The sequence below is a fragment of the Anser cygnoides genome, chromosome 20 (assembly GCF_040182565.1).
Source record: "Anser cygnoides isolate HZ-2024a breed goose chromosome 20, Taihu_goose_T2T_genome, whole genome shotgun sequence".
Classification (NCBI taxonomy): domain Eukaryota; kingdom Metazoa; phylum Chordata; class Aves; order Anseriformes; family Anatidae; genus Anser; species Anser cygnoides.
In genome coordinates this window covers 10,559,172-10,581,188 of record NC_089892.1, presented here as the reverse complement: position 1 = coordinate 10,581,188, position 22,017 = coordinate 10,559,172, and the positions used below count along the sequence as shown (strand labels likewise).

Sequence of the window (22,017 nt, the reverse complement as noted above, 5' to 3'; positions counted from 1 at the left end):
GGAGCCCGGGGCCGCTCTCGGCGCCCCTCGGAGGGCGGCGGGGCCCGGGGCTCCCCTCCCGGGGCCGGTCCCGCCCCGCTGACCGGGAAGCAGACGGGCGGCGGATCCTCCCCGTCCCGCTCCGCCCCGCCCCGCCGCGGCGCCGGGGCCGGCCGGGCGCAGCATGCGGGCGGCCTGAGATGGCGGCGCCGTGCCGGACGAGGACGCTGCAGGTGGTGGACACGGAGTTCAGCGCCGACGCCGTGGAGTGGTGCCCGGTGGAGGGCTGGCACAGCATCCTGGCCTGCGGCACCTACCACCTCCGCCCGCCCGCCGCGGTGAGCCCGCCGGGGGGTCGGGGGGGGGGCACCCGCCTCAGCCGGGCCCCGCTCGGGCTCGGGGGGCCGCGGGGAGCGGGCGCCGTGTGGGGAGCGGGGGCCCGGCGGCGCTGCGCGGTCCTCAGGAGGGGGCTTCAAAGCGGGAGCCCTGTGCCGTGCTCTTCCTACCAGCGGTCCCGGTCCTGGTGCGCGGAGGTGTGGAGGAGGTAGAGGTGCCGCTAAGCACGGTTCTTTCTTCCTAACTCTTGGCGTAGAGTGATTCCAGAGGAAGCAACGAGGCCTGCGACCGGACAGGGCGCCTCTACCTGTACCACTACAACGAGGAGCAGCCTTACATCCCGCTGACCGAAATCCAAAGGATAGACACCGCCGCCATCCTAGATATCAAGTGGTAAGGCTGGCCCGGCAAGGCTTGGAGCTCGCAGCAGCTGGCGACCACAGTGGGGTCTGCTGCTTTGGGGTCCCTTTTTGGCCATTGGCATGGCAGCAAAGTTCATATTTATTAGTTAAACTGTCCCTGGCTTCTCGGAGGGAAGCAGTTCACTTCAGTGAGCAAAGACTCTGCTCGTTTCTTTGTTAAATTATTTGGATTGCTTATGAGCAGCTTGTCAGAGACTTTGGACGTCGTTTGTCTATATAATGATATATCTTAGATTTCCCCCATATGTATAATATTTTCCCCCTGGTACAGGCTTGTGGGAACTTTGAGCCGCAGATTTTCTTCATGAAATTTTTTGATCAAGTACCACTTTCTGCATCCTGGGATAAATATTATGACTCTGCTATCTTGCTTAAACTCAAGACAGATGTACACTCAAGACTTGTTGAACTGTTGGATCTTTTAGGTGCCATGTTCCAGTTGCAGAACATCCCATGGTTGGCATTGCAAACTCAACAGGGGCCGTGGAGTTCTGCCACCTGACTGGAAGCGAGGTAGGTGGCTGTAACGCCTGCTGATGCTGAACCTGTTTTTAACTCAGATTTAATACGGCTCTAGATTTATTAGCAATGCTCAGGGACTTTGCAGGGAAGGTATATGGTTTTCAGGGCTTTCTCAGTGGCCTTAGTTTTGTTGTTGTTGTTGTTTGTTTATTAATGTTTCTTTTGTCTTCTGCTAACATTTCTCATAAATGTCACAAACTTGTTCATGGCACCAAGAAAGACTGACCGGGCTCTACCACATGCAGGGTGTGGGAGGTGAAGGCATGGGGAGAGCAACAGCAGGACTTGGAAACTGTTACCAGTTAGTCCATCTTTACTCTCCAGCAGGGAAAGCAGAAGGTGCAACGTTGTTAAAAGCTGGGAAGAGTTTTGGAGAAGGGTTTTTCTGAGTTGCTGGGAAAAGGGACTAATTGAGGGAGCCATTTCCACAGGGTGAAGAAAGGGAAAACCAGTCTGTAAGGGAATTCAGCAGCCAGATAATCAGTTCTGAACTTGATCACTCACCAAGAGGAAGCAAAATTTAAGGGGGATTTGGTGGGATGTGGAAAGCAAAGGGGTGGGCGTGCTGTGTATGCATAATGTTTGTCTTTTAGCTAGTGATGAGCAATTGTACATTGCTTCGGGACATTTCATCTCTTCCGTTGTGTGGGACCCTAATGTACTTCTCTGTCTCTGGCAGACACCCACCGTACGTGCAGGCAGCACACATGTTATGTACTTGCTGTCTTCTCAGTCTTAACCCCTTCCTTTTCTTTCCAGTAGAAGAACAGCTGCATGTTGGAGCCATGCTTCAGGGTCGATCTTGGTGCACAGCGTCTGGCCTTGTCTTTAGACTGGTCCACGGGACGAGAGCAATGGTGAGGATGGGAAATGGAGGCTGCTGTCAAGGTTTTTTTGTGCGTGACAGTTCACAGATATAAGCTGAGGCTTTAGTTGAATGAAACTGGTGTCTTTTTTTGGGGAAGGGGCTTAAGGCATTCTTGCAGCCAACTGCATTCCTTTACCTTCTCTAGAAGTTACTGTTTCCAGAGCAAGGGTAACAAAGGAACAAGAAAGTATACTGTGGCAACTGTAACAAGAGCAGAGCCTAATCAAACCACAAATCTGGGGTTGTGCAATGGTGAAAGGCTGCAGGTGAGCCAGAGACATCTCTTACGAAAGACCACAGTGGGATGCAACTCGATCCACTGGATTCAACTTGGTTTCTCCATCTAATAAACAGTTGACATTTCAGTGTGAAGTTCTGCTTAAAAAGGGAGATTAAGGAAATAGTCCACGTAAAAAATTTAGCTGCGGTTTCATGAAAAACAGAAGAGATTTGGTTTGGAAGTGGCTCCTTCCTCTCATAGATTTGATTTCAGAAATGGCATCACTGCATTAAATAACATGAATTAGCTGTCCCCTGGAAGGGGTAGGGTGTGTGTTTTCTGTAAGTTATGTGCAAAGCAAAGGGCAGTGCTTTCAGTGTAAGGCTGGAAAGCAGGGGGGCCCAGGCAGTACTGTGCTTAATGTTGAAGGGCTGGCATTCGGTTGCTTTTGCTAATTAAAGCTGTTTATGTGCATGTGTTTTGTGTGTTGTTTAATGAATAAGTAGAATTTCCAGTTCTACTTTCTTCTTTACATCTCACCTTCCTCTTGCTTCTGCCCTTCAAGATGAATGATGTTTGCCATGATGAAAAGCCCCTTTGAAGCCTGTCACTGTTGTCTGTTGAGAGACGAGTAACCCCCTCTGCAAGCTGAATGTGCAGCCTTTGCCTCTCTGTAGAACTAGTGGGAAAGCAGGGCTAGGGGGTGACCCCGTAGCTCTTGTGTGGAAATTTGGGAAATTCAATATGATTCAGTAAGTAGTGTATGATGTAGAACTAGAAAGAAGCCCCGAGTCACCAAAATCAGTACTTGCAATTGCAGGTAACCAGTCAGAAGGTATCGAGTTCACATCAGGGAATGTCCTAAAATCTGTGCGCTGTGATCTGCAAAACTTTTGCTGGTGTTTTAAGTACGTTGTGTCCAGAAAATGCAGCAGTAGTGTCCCATGGGAAAAGAGCAGGAATGGTCAGGATCTGCTAGCGCTTTGGATGCCTCTGATAGCAGTGAAGTAAGCCACTTATTTGTACTCCAGAGGGGGGAAGAGACTCTCAGAGGTCCTTGTCAATCTGGTGTGGAGGGGAAAAATCCCTCTTCACATGGAATTAATTAATTTTAATATCAAGCACATGAGAAGTCAGGTTAAGCACGTAGGGGAAAGAAAGACCCAAGGTGTTTTTCTTGCACTCAAATGAACGTGAGTAGATTGCTCCCTCTGAGAGATCAGGGAATGGGCACCACCACCAACATAGATGATTTAAAGATGGAAAGCTGAAAATAACTGTGTAAATGCATGCATCCCTCCACTGCAGTACCAGTTTCTCCTAATGTTCAGTTGAATCAAACATGCTATCTGTCTGTACTCTGGCTGCTAATTTTTACTCTAGCAACCTCCTGGGACATCAGTTTCAGTAATTTCTAATGTTTGCTCTGTGTTCCACTGCAGTGGGTGTCCTCTGCGAGTGATCAGCAGTGATTCAGAGGGGAAGCTGAATCTGTTCTCCATAGATGAATCTGCGCCTTCTGTGCATGTCCTGAACCAGTGGGAAGCTCACAAATTTGAGGCCTGGATTGCTGCTTTCAATTACTGGAACACTGATATTGTGTATTCAGGTTTGTAAGTACTGGGAATCTCAATTAAGGTGTGTTTTAAGGGCACGCCTTGTTTAGGGATGTGTGTTCCTTGGGATTTTACTGTCCAGGATTGGGTATGCTGCTTCCACCACACCTCCTGAAAGAGCTGGGGCCTCTGCTAGGGTCAAAAATCTTCTTGCTTGTGGGAAGCAATTGGGGGTAATTAGGAGAAACCTTGCTTTTTAAAATGTGCTTTGGCTGGCTATTGGCAAAAAAGATGGTGATGTGTTGGGGTGTGCAAGAGAGCCAGAGAGATTCTAGAGTCCAGTCTTTTTTGCTTCTATTTTTTTTTTTTTGCTTAGCAAAGTGAGGGTATTGTTACTGCATGTCTCTTCTCTTCTCTGGTGAGGGTACTGTGAGCCTCAAAGGATAGTTGGTGTGTCTGTTAAATGCTCTGACATCCTAGGGCCGAAAAGCATTAGCTCTGTGTTAACTGTTTTGCTTCTGTGCCTTGTTCTGGTTATTTGGGTGGTGTTTAGGGTACCTGTATTTCGTCTTTGTGCAGGAGGAGATGACAACCTGCTAAAAGGCTGGGACACCAGGTGCAGTCCAGAGGCTCCCGTCTTCACCAGCAGGAGGTAAACAAGCTATGCCTGCAGCTGGACCCCAAAGCTGTCGTGTCCCTTCCCAAGCTATGCATGCAGAGATGAACAAGGACCGTGGAGTCTTGTTTGTGCCTCCTATGGGACGTGGAGAGAGAAATCAGATTTTTCATCAGGATAGCTTCAGGTTGAAGCTTTCTTTCCATGTCCTTCAAAACAATCGATGAATCGCTTCCAAACAGGAAGATGGTGATGGCTTCTTTGTAAAAGAAGCGTCATGATTTATGCTCCTATTTTGGGGATTTTTGTGTGTGTCAAATTTGGATATATTATTGTGGAAGTTTTTCTTAAAAAAAAATTCTCCACTGTTCAATCATTTAAAGTATTTTTTTTTTCTGGTGATATATGTATTTTGTAGAATATGATTAAAACAGTATGTACAGCTTTCCAGTGAAATTTTATATGTAGCCTTAAAACACTCTGGATTATGGAAATATTAATGTTGAGAGTAAAGTCTTCTGGGAATTGAGTTGTTTTGCTGAATTTCTGAAGAATCTCAGCAAAACTGCTCTGAAGAGCAATTTATGTTACAAATATTACTAGAAAATATTCATGCCAAGAGACTGTATGGGTAGAAGTTTTGCTTTGGAAAAGCTGTTGGACTGTGTAGATGGAACTCTGCCTGGGCGCTTGTTGTGGTTTAACCCGGCTGGCAGCTAAACACCACACAGCCGTTCGCTCACCCTCCCCCCTCCCTCTCTGGGATGGGGGAGAGAAACGGGAAAGTGAAGCCTGTGAGTTGAGATAAAGACAGTTTATTAAGACAGAAATATAATAATAACAATAATAATAATAGTGATAATGATAATAGTATTAATAATAATAATGTGTAAGAAACAAGTGATGCACGATGCAATTGCTCACCACCCGCTGACCGATGCCCAGCCTATCCCCAAGCAGCCGCGCCCCACCCCGGCCAGCCACCCCTATATATTGTTTAGCATGACGACAGATGGTATGGAATACCCCTTTGGGCAGTTTGGGTCAGCTGTCCTGGGTCTGTCCCCTCCCAGCTCCTGCTGCACCCCCAGCCTGCTCGCTGGCAGGACAGAGCGAGAAGCCGAAAAGTCCTTGGCCTGGTGTAAACACTGCTCTGCAACAATTAAAACATCAGCATGTTATCAGCGCTCTTCTCATCCTAATCCAAAACATAGCACCCTACCAGCTACTAGGAGGAAAATTAACTCTGTCCTAACTGGAACCAGGACAGCGCTTCATTGGGCTGAAATTTGAGTTCACCTTACTCTCCTTTCTTGAGACACCTTGATGCAGTAAATTGCACTCCAAATCCTTTAAATTCAAGGAAGAACCCCTTCTCAAATCACGTATCATTTTCTGTTCCCTCTGCTGTATGTTGCTCTTTTGCAGACATTCAATGGGTGTGTGCAGCATTCAGTGCAGTCCCCACCGGGAGAATCTTCTGGCTACTGGCAGGTAAATCCCTCCTGGCTGCTCTTCACTAGTGTGATTATCCTCCTCGGTTACCTTGAATGCGCTACTGCTTTCCAAGCTGTGGCTTCTTTAGAAATTCAGTGAGGTGAAGAGCATGTGATATTTCCTAATTTTCTTCTGAACTTGTTGCACTGAATCAGCTATGCTGCTCGTCCACATGTTAATTTGTGATGCATCTGCAGCTACGACGAGCACGTGCTGTTGTGGGACACCAGGAACATGAAGCAGCCGCTGGCAGACACCCATGTTGAAGGTGGAGTTTGGAGGCTAAAGTGGCACCCAACTTGTGATTTTGTGCTGTTAGCAGCCTGCATGCAGAGCGGATTCAAAATCCTGGACTGCCGTGGAAGCATGGGTGAGTGTTCAGTGGAAGAGAGATGCTCTTGCACTGCTCTGCTGCTCTCCTCTCCTGCCTCCAAGTTAATGGGGAAGCTCCAGCTCTGAGCCTGCTAGAAAGATCCAGATGTTGTTAATAGCTTGAAACATTTATTCCAACTTAAAGTAACTCTTCCAGCTTTCCCAGACCTACGCTCACTGTTGGCATGATAGGCTGCGCCAAGGCACTGTCATTATTCATGCGTAAATCTCTCATAACTTCTCATGGGAGCAAGGCCTGTTTGCCTTGGCGTAAAAGCACTACCTGTTGACGTGACCATTCCGGTTTGTGTTCATCTTGGTGGTTCAAAGAGGTTCTTGTGAGTATCAGGTGATGCTTTACTGTCAGCAGAAGTTACTGACCTGCTGGTGAATTGGTTATTGCCTCAGAAAGGAAGTGCTGTGCAGTCTGGTTCATCTAGAATAGCATGAATAAGCTCTCCGCATGAATCAGAAGGTATTTATGTGATTAAAAAGCTGTTTGCATTTACATTACAAATACAATCCGCATAAAATGGTTGCATTGCTGGGCTTCTTCAGGCCTTGGGCAGATCCACAGCTTCTGAAATGAGGATGACATTTCTTCTGTATAGGGAAGGGAGGAACTTGATGTCCACTTAATATCAGAGTCAAATGCTGAAAGCACCTGGGAAGAACACATCTGCAATCTATTAATAACCAGAACCTGGTCTACCAATCTTATCTGTTATATTTGTGGCTAATTGGAGATCGCTGTATGATCTGTCTTGTCTTTCTTGAGCCTGTTTAGGTATTTTGAATAATGAAGCTCTTAAACGTCACGCACATTAAACCCTCTTCTCCTGTCTGCTCACTGAACTGGGGAAAATCAAGGCTAGTGAGAGGTGACTGAAGAACTGTCAGGAGAGCCAGTACCTTGTTCCTCCTAGGGTACTTAACTCTTGTCAAGAAGGCCTTAACCAGTTCTGTGGGGCAGGACAACAATTCTTGTATGACACTGGGACAGGCTCCCCAGGGCGGTCACAGCACCAAGCCTGTCGGAGCTCAACGCGCTCAGACATAAGGGTCGATTTTTGGGTGGTCCTGTGTGGGCCAGGAGTTGGCCTTGATGATCCTTGCGGGTCCCTTCCAACTCAGGATGTTCTGATTCTGTGCCAAAGTCAGTATTAGAATGGCTTGCAAGCAGTCTGCAACAAACTGTTTCACAACTTGACTTCTGCTCATTTCGTTATTATTATTATTTTTTTTAAAGCGGAGAACATGGAGGAATGTATCATCCTGTCATCCTACGTCTTGCACAATTCCTTGGCCTATGGGGCTGACTGGTCAAGACTCTGCCCCAGGGATTCCTTGTCTGCAGCCCAGGACTCTGCTGCTACATGCCAGTCTTCGGGGGAGCTTGTGGCAAGACCAGAGGATGGAGACGAGAGACTGAATTTGCAGGTTCGAAACCTGAAGATAATTTACGAGTCTCCTACAGCTACTTTTGATGTAATATTGGATGAGGAGAGCGAGGGCCCTGCCTTGCCGCTCAAAGACGAGGCGCGTCCTAAGCCGTCTGGGGATCCCGACCTGGGTAGGGAGCCTGGTTTAAGGGAGAGTTCGGGCACTGACCGAGGGGGAGACCCTGAGTCAGTTGGCAGCTCTGACCCGGGAGTTAAGAGACCCAACGGGATGAGCCTGGACAGAAGCGATGATTCAGCCAGCTCTTCAGACAGTCCAAAAGAAATGAGCATTGTAGCAACCTGTTCTTTCTATGATAATATCCTACACATCTGGAAGTGGGAAATGAGCCTGGCCACCCCTTCAGAGATGGCCAGTACTAGATCTCCACCTGAAAGAACGGTTGAAAGTTTGCATTGACAGTCCCAAGGGAAAAGGGTAGGAAAATTTCTGCACTGACAGTAACATCTAAGCTTATGCCCTAATTTCTTTTGGGTTTTCCAGTTCTTATGGTTGAGTTTGTGAGTCTTTAGAAGTCAATACTGATGGAGTTATTTCCTGATGGTTTTATTTTCAGCACTGAGGAAAATTTTTGTTTTGAGAAGTGTGGTCGAGCACAGACACGTTTATTCAGTTTTCCCTTCATGTACAAATTCAAAGTAGTACACTCACAGCCTTCCTCTCAGAGGCTACCCATTTGTACGTTATGTTGGAATCCCTTCAAGGCTGGTTTGCATTTGTACGACTGGAGCCTGTTCTCCTCCTTCCAAAACAAACCGAACTCATCTGTGCTCCTCCATGTAGCCAAACACACACATTGCGATCAGAGGTTTCCATGCATTTCTCAAAAAAGTCCATGAGTAGAGGCTTAGACGTGCACGTAGCTTGTCGTGTGATCCGTAAACTAGCATGTTCTTTGAGAAGACACTCAAAGGCAGTCCAGATACTGACAGCGCATTGTGCTTATGGTGATACTTAGTAAAAAGAAATTCCTTTTATGGAAGGAAATCCAAACTGACTAGTGTGACAGAAAGCAGCTCAGCAACAGGAAGCTTTGTTCCAATTAGGGCCTTTCTTGTAAGGATTCTGGTATATCTGCACACTCAAACTTTACATCAGACCCATCACCTGGATGCAATCTCACTCTATCACTCTCCAAGCTAAGCAGGAGCTGGCTTAGCAGAACCTGTGTAGGGAGCACTGCTTGTGTTTTAGTGCCACACTTAACCAACCCCCTCCCCACCCTGTAGGCATCAAACTGTTGTGTTTTTTTTTTCTCCATACTGAGATGTACCTTTAGGTCCAAAGTCAAGATCTTACAGGTTTTTTTTAAAGGTGAACAGCTTTAAAATCAAAACCTCCAAAAAGTATAGGCAATGTTTCCTGACATTTTTTAAGTTCAAAGTACAGAAACCAAAATCTTAACAGCATTGCCCTAACTACCTCCAGGAATGGCTGCAGAATTTCTCATGGTTACTCCATTAGCTTTCTTTTTTCACTGTGAAATATCAGCAAAACACCGTTTCTGGAACACTTTCTCTGTTTTTAATTTCCTTCTAGAAACAAAAAAAGCTTAGACTAGGTAGGTAATTTCTAGCTTGCATGGTTTCTCTTTGAGAGTCCTAAAGAATTAGTTGCCTGGAGGGAAAGAAACACCAGCAACAACTTTCTGTAACAGTGCCGCATCTAAAACGAGGTACAGTAGATAAGAATTTTACTGCTTTGAAACTCTTTTTTCAAAGGTGAATGTGTATTTTAAAAAACTCTCGAGCGCTGTTACATTAAGATTCATATTAGTATTGTGAACAAGAGCTTTTGTTAAAAAAACGCCCTATTTTTGGATGTTTCTAAAATAAAATCAATACAAGTGATTTATCTTTCTTGGTTGTTCTGACTTTTTAAAAAAGCCTTTCACACTTTGGTTGGATTGTTGCTACATTTATAATCGCTAAACAACATAAAGCCAGTGTTGCTACACTCCATACTGATCTAAGACAAAAGAATTTGTTACTAAGAAGAGTGATTCACTGTCTTCAGTTGTGTGTCTTATTCCAGGACAAACTCCTGCAGAACACTACCGCTGGCATCATTCCACCACAAAAATCAGCTAGTTTCTCTTCCTGTTTCCCATCTTTAGCGAGTTAGCCCACCTGAGGACCTCCATTCCTGTCATGTAACAGCTCGGTTTCTTTAAGGGTGATTGGTGGTGTGCTTGTTCTTCAGGAGACCAAGTAGACAAGTATTTGGGGTTTTCAGCCCTGAATGCAGTCCTGCCAAGTGGAAGCAAACACAGAATCCCTCCCCGTCATCACAGCTCTATCCAGACTTGATGGTTTTGTTTTTACAAAACACTTTCAGGACTTATCTGTCAGTCTTCACTACAGACTGGATGCTCACAGAGAACATAGGTAACATGCATCTTTTCTCCAAACGTGAAAAATTTCATTTTAATTAAATTAGCTGATACTCAAGCTTTGCAGTACTTTGTATTTGGAAAGCCTCATAAAAAAAAAAAAAGTACCTTTGGGCAGTGCTACAGCCTCCACACAGATCTGTTGCATAGAACCATTTTATCAAAAACTAAGTACTTAAGTGCCAGGGGAAAAACCATGTTATCTCCAGCAATTTACTTAGAATTTAGCTATTTTTACTTCATAAGCAGTTCCACACAACTCTTAAGTGCTGCTTGTATACGTTGCATTTTATGAGTTGTAGGGCATTGCTCTTTCAGGAATCTATGTCAAAGACAGTTCTTGAGATGTATTTCAAATTTAAGCATCTATCTTCAAAGGTCAAGCACCTGCACTGCTAAGGAACAGTCACTGTAACAATTAACTGTATCTTGATTTACTTCAAAAGTGTAGTTTTAAGGCTTGGGAAAGCCTGGAATAATTGTGCCATTCAATATAAGCTACGGCTCCTGCTCAGAGAGCTTAGGGTAAAGCTTTGTTGGAGGTCTTATCCCTGTTTTAGGGGAACATTTCCCTTTACCTAGGGAGAAATTTATTTGAGCATTCCGCTTTTGGCTGTGCTTGCAACTTGCAGCAGAGCTGTGGCAGTGCTGACCAGGGACACTTCAATTGGAAGTGGCTCATTCCACAGCTCCAGACACTCCCGGAGGCAGAGGAGCCCTCCCTCGTTCCTGGAGGTCAGGCACATTTGTTTCTGCAGCCTGGAGAGAAACTCCCTCCTGCTATTACCAGCGTGTGGTCAATCAGCTCTTGTCTGACAGCAGGACACCCACACGTGCCGCTACACACGCGGTGCAAGCCAGCTAACGCCTTCCCTGCTCGCTGATGGGGAACAAGCTGCCAGTTCCCCCACCGCGATTTAAATCACACATTGCAGAAAGACAAAGCGGAAGGATCGGCTTTTAATACCCACTGAAAGAAACAGTCCCGGATTTGCGGGTGCAGGCCAAGTCTCTCCCACCACTGCTCACGGCAGCAGCTCCCTAGCGCACGTAGTTCTTGGGGAAGAGCTGGAAGAGCTTGCCTTCCTGCGTGGGCTCGAAGCCGTACTTCTGCAGGTCGTTGGGGTCGAAGGCGCCTTCCTTCACGTCCTTCTCGATGCGGGGCGCCACCACCTCGCTGAAGAGCAGCTTGGCCGTCAGCGGCGGCTCGGAGCCCTCGGGGGCGCGGTACGAGACGTAGGGCTTGAGCTTGAAGCCCGCCAGGTCGGGGACGACGAACTGCGGCACCATCTCCTTGACGAGGAGGAACTTCTTGCTGGAGGTCAGCACGCCCAGCTTCTTGGCCCCGCGGCCCTTGTTGTGGCTCCGGGGGCCGCGCTTGCTGGTGAACGGCGACATGCGGTCGGCGCCCCGCACCAGCCCGCGGGCCAGCTGGGCCAGCAGCCCCATGCCGGGCTCCTGCGGCCCCTCAGGAAGCGGCGGGACAGGGGAAGGCGGCGCCGGGCTGAGGGCTCCGAGCTGAGGGCTCTGTCTCCCGCCGCCGCCGTCTCCCGTCAGTGCTCGGCTCCCCTCACACAACCCGCACCCCGCAGCACCGCCCGCTCCCACTGGTCGGAAGGCACCGGCCAATCCGCGACGCCTATCTTAGCCTGCTCTCGGCGCGGGGCTGGAGGGGGCCAACCAGCAGCGAGGAGGCCGGCTGGGTGGGCGGGGCTTGCCGCTCCCCTCAGCGGCGGGGGCGGTGGCGACGGGCGAGGGGGCGGGGCCGGGTGAGGGGGCGGGGCCGGGCCTGGCTTCGGCCCCGTTCGGCCCCGTTCGCAGCGCGGGGGCTCCGGGCGGTGCCGGTACCGGTACCGGTGCTGAGCCCCCCGGCTGCTGCCGCCTGCCTGCAGCGAGGCTTTCCGTTTGGGAGCGTAGCGGAGAAGCGGAGCTTTCACAAAAAGCAGCCCGGGCCTGGGGGAGGTGGGCGCTGCGCGGCCCCCGCCCGCGGTTTCGGTTTTTTTTTGCCCCAAAACGAGTGCGGGGCCGGGGGCGGGGCGCGGTCCCTCCCGTCGCTGAGCTCGCCTTCGTCCCTCGGGGGCCCCGGCACCGGCAGGCATGGCCGAAGAGGAGGGCAACAGCAGCAGCCTGGAGGTACGGGGGGCTCCTGTGGGCTTTTGGCGTTTTTCTCTCTCGGCGTCGCCAGGACCCGGAGCGACGCCCGAGCACCGTCGCTCCGTGCGGTGCTGTTTGGGAAGAGCTTTCCCTCACGGGGGCTTTAACCCTCCGGACGTTTCGGGATCGGTCCCGCTCCCGGCGGATTGTACTTTACCGTTTTCCGATTTGTTTTGCCCACGAGCCGCTCGCTCTCGGCTCCCTCTTCCCAGCCGCCGGCAGCATGGCGCGGTTTCTACGTGCCCTGTGCCTGATCCTAAGCCGGCAGCTCGCGGCCCGGCGGGGCACTTGTCGCCCTTCCCGTAATGACACACAGGGCCCGCGATAGGAAATGGTCATTGCTGGAACTCAAAGCTACGTACGGCGTGCTCGTAGGCAGGTAAAAGGCGTTTTCTCGTGAAAATCCTGTATCTGTAGTCAAGCCGTAGGCATGCGGCCAGGTGTGCCCGTGAGCCACAAGGAAGTCTGGTGTTCAGAGGAATTCGGATTTAAGGTCCTGCTTTCTGCGCCGGCGGAGGCTTTGCACCCCTCCCTGTGCGGGGCACGGCTCCCTCCCTGCTTACCTTTGATTGCAATGCAAAGTTCCTAAGTTCTCGCTGGAGCTGCTTGCTCTGTGCTCGGTACTCTGGATGGGCGTGAGCGTTACTTACGTAGCTCTGTGTTTTTATCTACCGTGAAGTTTTCATTAAGAAAATGAGAATTAAACCTCGGGGAAAAAGCAGACAAATTATTTTCACGTCAACGCACACTCGTAGCCTATCGCCGCTTTATTTTCCCGTGAAGTGCCGGTCTTCTCAGGGATGTTCAAAACAAGTTTTGTGTCCGAGGGTTGTCTGAAGGCTTCTGAGGACTACGTGAGGTCCTTGAACACAGGTGCTGGTAGTGGAGGCTGCGTCCTGCAGCCGTGGGATGTTGTGGCTGTGCAGGGCTGGGGATTTAACAATTTCACAGCTGTCCCAGGGGCTGTCTTCTTATGAAGAACTGCTTACATGGCTCGGGTGCCTGTGAGGTCACATCCTGCTTGTTGGCTTTCCGTGCTGTTCCCAAAGGTTCACCAGTGCTTGAAAGTCTCCCCATGCTGTGGGGGGAATGTTGTTCACGCTGCTGTTGGTAATAAACCATGTACGAGCCTCTCAGTTTCTCCTGGAGGTCTGAATTTTTTCTTTCCCGTGCTGACTTTCTGTACTGTGATGGGAGGGCTCTGCGTGTGCGTGTTTTGGTTTGTCGTGACTTTGTTTCTTCTCACGTAGCAGCAATGTGACTGTCAGTTGGCAACTCCTGTTTTCCGTGTTATTTGAGCTCGTACAGGCCTGGATAGTAGCAGAACAGTGCGTAACCCTGACGCTGTCAAGGAGAAACAAACTAGGTGACCACAATGACTAATATTGCGAACTCACTGGGCTGTGCCACTCTGTATTGGTGGCTAACAGCTTTTCAACATTTTTTTTTTTTATTGTGACCTTTCACTGCCATCCCACTAATAACAGTCCGGCACCGATAACAGCGGTAGTTCGAGGATGTTGGGAACGTTGTTGGTACGCTGCGTTAAAGCAGTCTCAGAAGATAAAATCTCATCTGCAAGCATCGGCTGGTCAGGCACTGCAAACCCGGAATGAACTTTGATGAGGGAGACTCTCGTGGTTTGGTGACTCTCAGCGTGCACTTGCAGTTTACTTTTGGTTGCAAAGCTAAATTAAGACATCATCCGAATCTGGAACTGAGGGCAAAAATTGGCACCAAAAAATAAGATTCAAGTACTTGAAAGGTTTGAGTCAGACTTAAGACTTGCTGGCTGGTGTGTTCTTATACTCTTTTTAGTTTCCTACTTGTTCCTAATGTTTGGTTTGCTTTTTACCTCCGCTCAGGTAAGTTCTGAGCTGTAAAACTTACAGCTTTTATAACTTCCACATTTTTTCCCCAGAATAACAACAGTCAGGATAGGTTCCAGGACTGTATACCTGAGTTAGAGCTTTTACCCACGTGCATATCTTCCTGGTTTAAGCTGAATTTCATCTGCCACATGATTGCTTATTTTCTTAGTCTCATAAAAACGTAAAGTTCCACTCTTGTCCGTATTGCTCTGAGTAACATAGTCATCAAAAAAAAAAAAAAAAAGCTATCACCTCACTGTTTGACCCTGTTTTAGCATGGTTTAGGAACTGACACCAATATAGAACTCCAGTACTGGCCCCTCCTCACTGAATGTGTTGTGTTTCAAAGTGGATGATGGTTGAAAGAAAGACATTGGAAAATATAATCAAGTTGTACTGTGTATGGCAGAGCAGACACTGAGATGTTTTTATGGAGGCTTTTTGCCTGTTGTGGGAAACTAATTTCACTTTCCTTTTGGTGCTAGGCTGTGTTACCAGCAGGTGGAACGCGAATTCTTCAATTCGTAGAAGACAGAATACAGACTACTATGGTAATGTACAGCTTTAATCAACTGGATGAAAGATTGTGTGTGCATAAATAGTGTGCACTTGCTTGTAAGCTCCAAGAACTCTGCTTTGTCGAAGTTGCAGTCTGAGTAGACTGAGAGGAGTTTTTGTTCCTTATTGTTGCTGTGCATGAGGCAGGAATTAATTCCTCTTATTTCATCCCATGTATATTTAGCTCATCAGCTCATAGATCTTTGGGGGAAGAATGCTGAATACTTTGCATATAAGCTTATGAAGCACGGATATAACTTAAATTTAAACTTCTTGCACATGTGATGTTTTAGTTAAAACTGAAATATTTATGAATGTGCTTGATATTCAGGCCACTTACTGAGCTAAGTGTTCTCCAAAACATAAAATAACTTTCAACTACAAAAGTCATTAATTTGTTTCCCCTGTAACTTCTTCCCACAGCTGACTGGAATTGCAATCGGAGCTGCAGTTGCTTTGCTCCTGATAGGGATTGTTGTGATCGTCATCTATAGAAGAGTGAAACAGTCTAGTAAGTACTCAACAACAACGTTGCAAAACAATTTTCTCAGTATTTTTTCTCAGTAACCTTCAGTATTTTTGTAGCATTATGTGGTAAATTCTGGGTCAATTTGCAATAACTGCTTGCTGCGAAGGTAGTGGCTTCTGCAGAAAAAAAGCTTTAACAGGATAAAGAACTTGTGTTGATACACTTACTCAGCTCTGAATGTCAAATTCATAACTGTCTTGTGGAAGATACTGGAGACTTTTGTTTCTCTAGTGTGTGGTAGCCTTAATGTCCCTTGGCTTACAAATAATTTCAAGCCTGCTGTGATTTCACTGTTAAAATAATGAGACAAGCGAACTGGAGGTTTCCTTTTGTGATATTAAAGTCCCCTGATCTCTCTACCTGTTTAGAGAGCCTTTTTACCTCCCCTAGTGATTAGGTGGAGCCTTAAGCTAGCTCATCCCTAGGCTGGCTTGGCTAACCGGAGCTGAATCGTGAGGTGTCTTGTGCTGGTTTGAATTCGAAGTGCTGGCCACAATAGTTTGCTTCTTAGCAGACAGGAACTGTAGCTATTATGGAAGTAACAAAGCTGACAACTCGTGCTTAGTCTTCTTTCTGCCTGTAACGTAAAGCTGCACATGGTTTCTGATGGGAAACTTCTCTGTTTTAGAACAACTTCAACCACACGTGCCTCAATACAGATTTCGCAAGCGAGACAAAGTGATGTTCTATGGGCGGAAGATCATGAGAAAGGTAAGAACGTTTGGCACGGTTGGAGGGACGTAAAGATTAAAATCCAGTTTAGGAGGTCTGGTAAATTTTGAAATATTTCACTTGCTTAGTCTGGCTCAGGATCTTTGACCTATTAAACTTCCCTGAAATTTTGGGGATGTGTCAGAATTCCTGGAATTTTGCCAGAATTGCGAACGGAACAGTACAGGCTTCTCTTTCTGATTAAACCTTACCTCCTTCAGGAATATTTTCAGACATCAAGGATAGTGGTGAATCAAAGAATACTCCTCTATGGAATTGATGGTTGATTATCTATAATAATCTACCTATCTTTTTCTATATTTAGAATTATATTCAAGATATTCAGTGTCTATATTCAGGATTGTCCTTTTCAGATAACAACTTCTAGTGCGGTCCTTATGTTCAAAGCTGACACTGTCTTTCCCATGTTAGGAGACGGCCAGTCTATTTGGGGAGCATGTACTTAGATTTATCTTTCTGCAGTCTACCTATGAAGAGCGCTAACCACTTCAATGTATGAGCCCTTGTTTTCTTGAATTGCAAATAAGACTTTCAAACTATAATTACAGACTATTCCAGAGGGCTTTATCCAGTGATTGAACTTTGCCTTAGATTGCAGCAAGGAATGTTACGTGTGCCCTAGGTTTCCTGTCCTGATGTTCTTTGTGCCCTATTATTCTAAAATGTCTCCTTGAATTTTCTGTCACTCAGAAGTCAGTTCCTGCATGGGATCTAGTTTGACTCTGGCTGATCAGTTGGTTAAATCCTTAAAGTCTATGCCTGCCTTTCTGATACTTAGTTCTCTCTTTTTTTTTTTTTTGTCTTTACAGTTTCACTTTGTCTTTTTCACTTGTAACAAGAAGGTTTGAACAGACATTTCCTGTGACTAACTAGGCTAGCCTTGGTAGGCATCCTAGGTTTTCACCACTGATGGTCTGGTTTTCAGTTAACTGAGGAGGTTAATGTTCCTGCCTTGCTTCCCTTGAAGCTGTTTAGTGTGTGCTGAACGTGAGATTCTTTTTTCCCCCGATCGACAGTACCACCATGGCCAAAAGAACTAATCTTTCCAGAGGAGGAATGAATGGCTATGTCAGTGCAGAGATGTGCAAGCTTGTAAGAAAACCAAACGCGATAGGACCTGGGTGTCGAGGTGACTTCCTTGCTCAATGCTATCTGTGCCAAAGTCTATGTAGCAACTTCTTGGAGTTTTAGTACATACAATGTTATTGAGAGAGCCCGACTTTGGAAAGCTGCATCTTACTCAGATGGTGTTGTGGTTTAACCCGGCTGGCAGCTAAACACCACACAGCCGTTTGCTCACCCTCCCCCCTCCCTCTCTGGGATGGGGGAGAGAAATGGGAAAGTGAAGCCTGTGAGTTGAGATAAAGACAGTTTATTAAGACAGGAATATAATAATAATAGTGATAATGATAATAGTATTAATAATAATAATGTGTAAGAAACAAGTGATGCACGATGCAATTGCTCACCACCCGCTGACCGATGCCCAGCCTATCCCCGAGCAGCCGGCCCCCCACCCCGGCCAGCCACCCCTATATATTGTTTAGCATGACGTCAGATGGTATGGAATACCCCTTTGGGCAGTTTGGGTCAGCTGTCCTGGGTCTGTCCCCTCCCAGCTCCTGCTGCACCCCCAGCCTGCTCGCTGGCAGGACAGAGCGAGAAGCCGAAAAGTCCTTGGCCTGGTGTAAACACTGCTCTGCAACAATTAAAACATCAGCATGTTATCAGCGCTCTTCTCATCCTAATCCAAAACATAGCACCCTACCAGCTACTAGGAGGAAAATTAACTCTGTCCTAACTGGAACCAGGACAGATGGGGACTCTGAACTCTTCTCAGAGTAGCAAACGGTTATTGTCTGCTTGTAGTCAGATACAAATGGCTGGTGGAAGAAAAAGGCAACTTAGTCCTGCCTGCGATGTGTGCTCCCTGCCCACCGTCCTGCAGAGTCAGATCCAGGGTGCGGGTCTGGGGGGGTCCCTGGCCCGTGGGACCTGCGAGGCAGGAGGGGGCTGGAGCGGCCCCATCAGGACCACCGGCAGAGTGGGGCTGCAGGCGTCCTTGCTGCCTGTGGGACAGCCTGCTCGAGTCCAGCTGTTTGCTCACACAGACACTGCTTAACAATGCGTAGAGAAATAAGGTAGGGATAAACAACCTTGCTTTGTCAGACACCGCTTGTGGGGGAACGCTTCCTCTTGTGGGCTGCCGCAGCCCTCCGCCTCATGCGCTTTGCTCAGATGAATTCAGATGTTTGGGCTTGATGACAGGCACTGCTGTTTTTAAAACTGAGCATTGTTCTTGGACTGTGCTTCTGAAATTTGTAACTTCGTAATTTTCATATTGTCTGACACGTTTATATAAAGCTGCCTAGAATTTCACATGGTAAAATCATTTTTGTTTCGTTGGGGGTTGGAGGGGTTTAGACCTTGCCTTTTGCTTTTGCTCCCGAATGAGATATATAGAATATTGCAGACTGCTGTTTGGAGTGAAATACTTCATGCATTTTTGGTAAAATGCCAAGCTTTTACTCATATAAAAAAAAAAAAAAGAAAAAGGAAAAAAGTCTCCAAACTAATTGAAGATTTTTTTATTACTTTTTTTTTTTTTTGGTGAGGAAAGTAGTAATACTTTGGTTATTCATGAGGTTATTTTCTTGGTCTTGCAGTTGTTGCAATTCTCCAGGAGGTGGCACTTAGTTACTGTGAAAAGGAAGCAAAAGACCGGCTGCATGTCTGTGGTGCTGTTTGTCACCAGTTGAAAAATGAGTCAGTCCCTGGTGTGTTAACATCAGACTGCCAGAGGAATACTGGAACTTCAAATGTTACTTCTCAGCCTGACGTTGGGTGTTCCTAAGTGAGAATTGTATAGCTAAGGGTTTCTTTTTCTTCACTGCCATCCATTACCACTGTAGTGGTTGCTTTTCAAGATCAAAATATACTCTGCTTTATGTCTAGAAAGAAAGTGATCCTGAAGTAGGTGTTGTTCCAGTCCTCAAAGCCTTATATTATTGCCTCACTCTACCCATGTTCTAATGACCTGGTAGGTAAGTCGGATCTTTTGCAGGGTTGGAGCTAAGGTTTTGGTTTTTAGTAAATGTTTCTGGTTTTGTTACTTCCTCCTAGGTTACAACCCTTCCAAACTCTCTGGTTGGGAACACTGTGCCTCGCCAAAGGATGCGGAAACGGGCAAAAGTTTTAAATTTGGCAAAAAGGTACTTGGGCTCTTGGGAAGGGGAGAATTCATGCGATGGGTGCTGTTGTGTGTTTGTTGTGTTGCGTGTGGTGGCGGTGTTTTGTTTTGTTTGTGTGTGGGGGGTGTGGAACCAATCCCTAGCACAGTGTTTTTCCATTGCTGTTGTTTTTCACAATCCTTTGGTCTCCCAGCTGGGCATTGGCCTTGCATTCTGCTGGGAAGTTTGTTGAAATGGAGTGGGTGTGCCTGCAGCATTGTCTGCAGCTTTGCTGAAGAAGGCAAGAAGGGAGCAGTTGGAGAGTGGAACACTGCTGTTTTATCTGTTTGATAATGTGTCACTTGGTATAGTGTGCTTTTGGTATTGCACTCAGCCTATGGTGCCCGTGTACAGCTGGCTGCTAAGACAGATGAGATGCCACCCTGACCTTCTGGTGTTTTGATTTGTAGGATTCTGCGTATCAAGAAAGAGTGTCCAACTCTGCAGCCCAAGGAACCACCTCCCTCTCTGCTAGAGGCAGATCTGACAGAATTTGATGTAAAGAATTCCCATTTGCCATCGGAAGTCCTATACATGCTTAAAAACGTTAGGTAACGTTAAATGGAAAGATTATTTTGCTTTTAACAGATATTCAAGTGCTATAAATATTCTTGCTGCCTCATTTAGAGCCTTAAAATTTATCTCTGTGTGGTCAGAGTATTTAATCAGTATTTAAATTAATAATTTAATTTAACTTCACCTGAGCATGATGAAAAAGTTAAGTAGTTTCCAAATTTCTAGAAACTAAGAAAATATTGGAGTGCATTAAAAAGAAAACAGAGTGGGATGGGGGAGACAGTTTAGTGCCTAAATTTGGAGATAGTAAGATTTTTCTGATGTGAACAGATTTCTGTTTGCATTTTTAAAATTCCCTTTGGACCGTATCTGACCATTTTTTGTGCAAACTTTGTCATAATTAGTAAATACTAATTGGCTGCCATATTGACAACTTGCTAAACTGCGGGATTTTTTACTTGTCTAGCTAAAAAGGTTACAAATAAAATCAAAGCCAACTTAATCCCCCCAGCCCTCTGAAGGGGTGATAGGAAGGTCATTGTGCCAATTCAGTTAAGTGTTGATATTGCTGCCAAAGCAAAAAAGAAGAGTTTCAGATCTGGAACTTTGGTTTTGTTTGTATATGTTAATTTTTTCCCTATTACAATCTAATTTAGTCCCGAAGGTCATACATAATAGATGTTTTGGTACTCTAATAAAATTACTTTGGTACTGTAGTAAAAGTACTATTTAAGTCATCTAAGCTTTCTCCTGTGGAATTCTGACGTCCTATGACTAATTGATGTTGCAGAAGAATTAGATTGATCGTGTTAAGTGTGAGCTAATGGAGCTATATGGAAGGCCCTTCTGGTGCTGTGCACAGAATGCTTAGGTTTAAGGTGGAGATTTCCGTCTGCCTGGTGGTGTCTAACTAGTTTCAGTGTCACAGGAGTCCAGTTGCACGTTGCCTGCAGGAGGTAGTACAAATTTACAAGGATACGATGATGGGATTTTTTTTTTCCTTCAGTATTTCTCATGTGTTCTGGTTACACTGGGGTAGCTGTACTACAAGGGAAAGTTACAAAGGGTAGCTTTTGTCATACAATGTGTAAATCTGTTGTGGGGTTTTATATTTCTTCCCCTTGAAAAGCCATGCTAGCATTTGCTTGACGAAGACTAGGTCTACTTCCTTTTGAGCCTGTTGGCATTGTTTGGTGTGATGTTCAAAAAGGAACTCCAGTATTTACATTTTTCAGCATTTTACAGCAGTCCTGCATTTCTGTCTTGGTGACTTATGCACTAGGAAATGCCAGACCATTGTCCTGCTGTGCTACAACTTCCTCTAAGGTCTTTTGTGAGGGCTTTGGTGATTTAGGAAGGATTTTCCAAGGGTGGTGACAGCTTTAGGTTTCCCTTTGCATAGAAGGGGGGAAAAAGCTAATATTTCATTTTCTTTCCTGCAGGGTCCTTGGTCACTTTGAGAAGCCTCTTTTCCTGGAACTGTGCAAGCACATGTTTTTTGTGCAGTTGCACGAAGGTGAATACATCTTCCGTCCTGGGCAGCTTGATAACAGCATCTATGTTGTGCAAGATGGAAAGTTGGAAGTTTGCATTCAAGAAAACGTAAGAATAAACTAAGTCATGGTTCTTGAGATAAATCTCTTGGTATAGCATGTGTGTTGGCATGAATTATTAAGCATTGATTAAACTTATGTTTGAATCATACTGATTTTAGTAAAGACTGCTTCCAACCCATCAGGGCCATGATATTTCAAGGTGAAGGTTTTGAGCTGTGGTCCACCATGTGTTAGAAGAGCGAGCTAAATGCAGCAGTTATGGGGCATTCTGAAATAACATCACATACTCTGGTCACATAGTTACTGCGGGAGATTGGGGTGCAAGACTGGCTTTGCATACTGTTGGAAACATCCTCATTTTGGATGATGGTTATATAAATTAGGGGTACAGAATAGGACAGTGTCAGTAGAAGAGGCCAAGTGATGCTGTGCTCCAGAATATTTTAGGCTGCTAGTTAAGGGGCTTGCCTGGAAGATGGCAGATCCAGATTCACTTTTGGGTAGACAAGGAAAAGAAATGATAGCTTGTATTGTGGGTGAGTCTTAAAACATTAAGTGCGATCCATTGCAATCCATTCTGCCAATCTGGATTACTTTTTTGTTTATTATTATTCTTGACTGAACTTTTCA

At 46.3% G+C, this 22,017-nt stretch overlaps 3 protein-coding genes across 6 annotated transcripts in view; 2 read left to right on the top strand and 1 right to left on the bottom strand.

The window, feature by feature from the left end:
- Positions 1–113: 113 nt before the first annotated feature.
- DPH7 (diphthamide biosynthesis 7) lies at positions 114–9,708 on the top strand. Its single transcript, XM_048056375.2, has 9 exons — positions 114–317; positions 572–708; positions 1,163–1,250; positions 2,022–2,116; positions 3,790–3,956; positions 4,483–4,555; positions 5,948–6,013; positions 6,214–6,386; positions 7,638–9,708. The coding sequence occupies exons 1-9, from the start codon at positions 180–182 to the stop codon at positions 8,246–8,248; spliced, it is 1,548 nt and encodes a 515-aa protein (XP_047912332.1). The 5' UTR covers positions 114–179; the 3' UTR covers positions 8,249–9,708.
- Positions 9,709–11,181: 1,473 nt separating this feature from the next.
- Positions 11,182–11,835, bottom strand: MRPL41 (mitochondrial ribosomal protein L41). The gene has a single exon (XM_066980544.1). The coding sequence runs from the start codon at positions 11,688–11,690 to the stop codon at positions 11,283–11,285; it is 408 nt and encodes a 135-aa protein (XP_066836645.1). The 5' UTR covers positions 11,691–11,835; the 3' UTR covers positions 11,182–11,282.
- Positions 11,836–11,975: 140 nt separating this feature from the next.
- The window catches only part of PNPLA7 (patatin like phospholipase domain containing 7), a 129,398-nt gene continuing 119,356 nt past the window's right edge, over positions 11,976–22,017 (top strand). Inside the window, exons 1-7 of one of the 4 annotated variants that reach the window (XM_048056282.2) lie at positions 11,976–12,374; positions 14,752–14,817; positions 15,248–15,335; positions 15,982–16,064; positions 19,209–19,297; positions 19,726–19,866; positions 21,274–21,433. In XM_048056282.2, coding sequence (XP_047912239.2) covers positions 12,339–12,374; positions 14,752–14,817; positions 15,248–15,335; positions 15,982–16,064; positions 19,209–19,297; positions 19,726–19,866; positions 21,274–21,433 — 663 coding nt within the window. In that variant the 5' untranslated portion in view covers positions 11,976–12,338. Of the gene's footprint in view, positions 12,375–12,423; positions 13,545–14,215; positions 14,261–14,751; positions 14,818–15,247; positions 15,336–15,981; positions 16,065–18,782; positions 19,126–19,208; positions 19,298–19,725; positions 19,867–21,273; positions 21,434–22,017 lie in introns of those variants that run through there. The other 3 variants (XM_066980521.1, XM_048056286.2, XM_048056290.2) reach the window with 3 other exon arrangements.

Bases quoted from the DNA above. Each gene is read 5' to 3' on its own strand.
- MRPL41 (XM_066980544.1), bottom strand. From the start codon at position 11,690: ATGGGGCTGCTGGCCCAGCTGGCCCGCGGGCTGGTGCGGGGCGCCGAC.
- DPH7 (XM_048056375.2), top strand. From the start codon at position 180: ATGGCGGCGCCGTGCCGGACGAGGACGCTGCAGGTGGTGGACACGGAG. The intron at 1,251-2,021 runs GTAGGTGGCTGT...TCTTTCCAGTAG, and splicing joins GCCACCTGACTGGAAGCGAG to AAGAACAGCTGCATGTTGGA. The intron at 6,014-6,213 runs GTAAATCCCTCC...ATGCATCTGCAG, and splicing joins AATCTTCTGGCTACTGGCAG to CTACGACGAGCACGTGCTGT.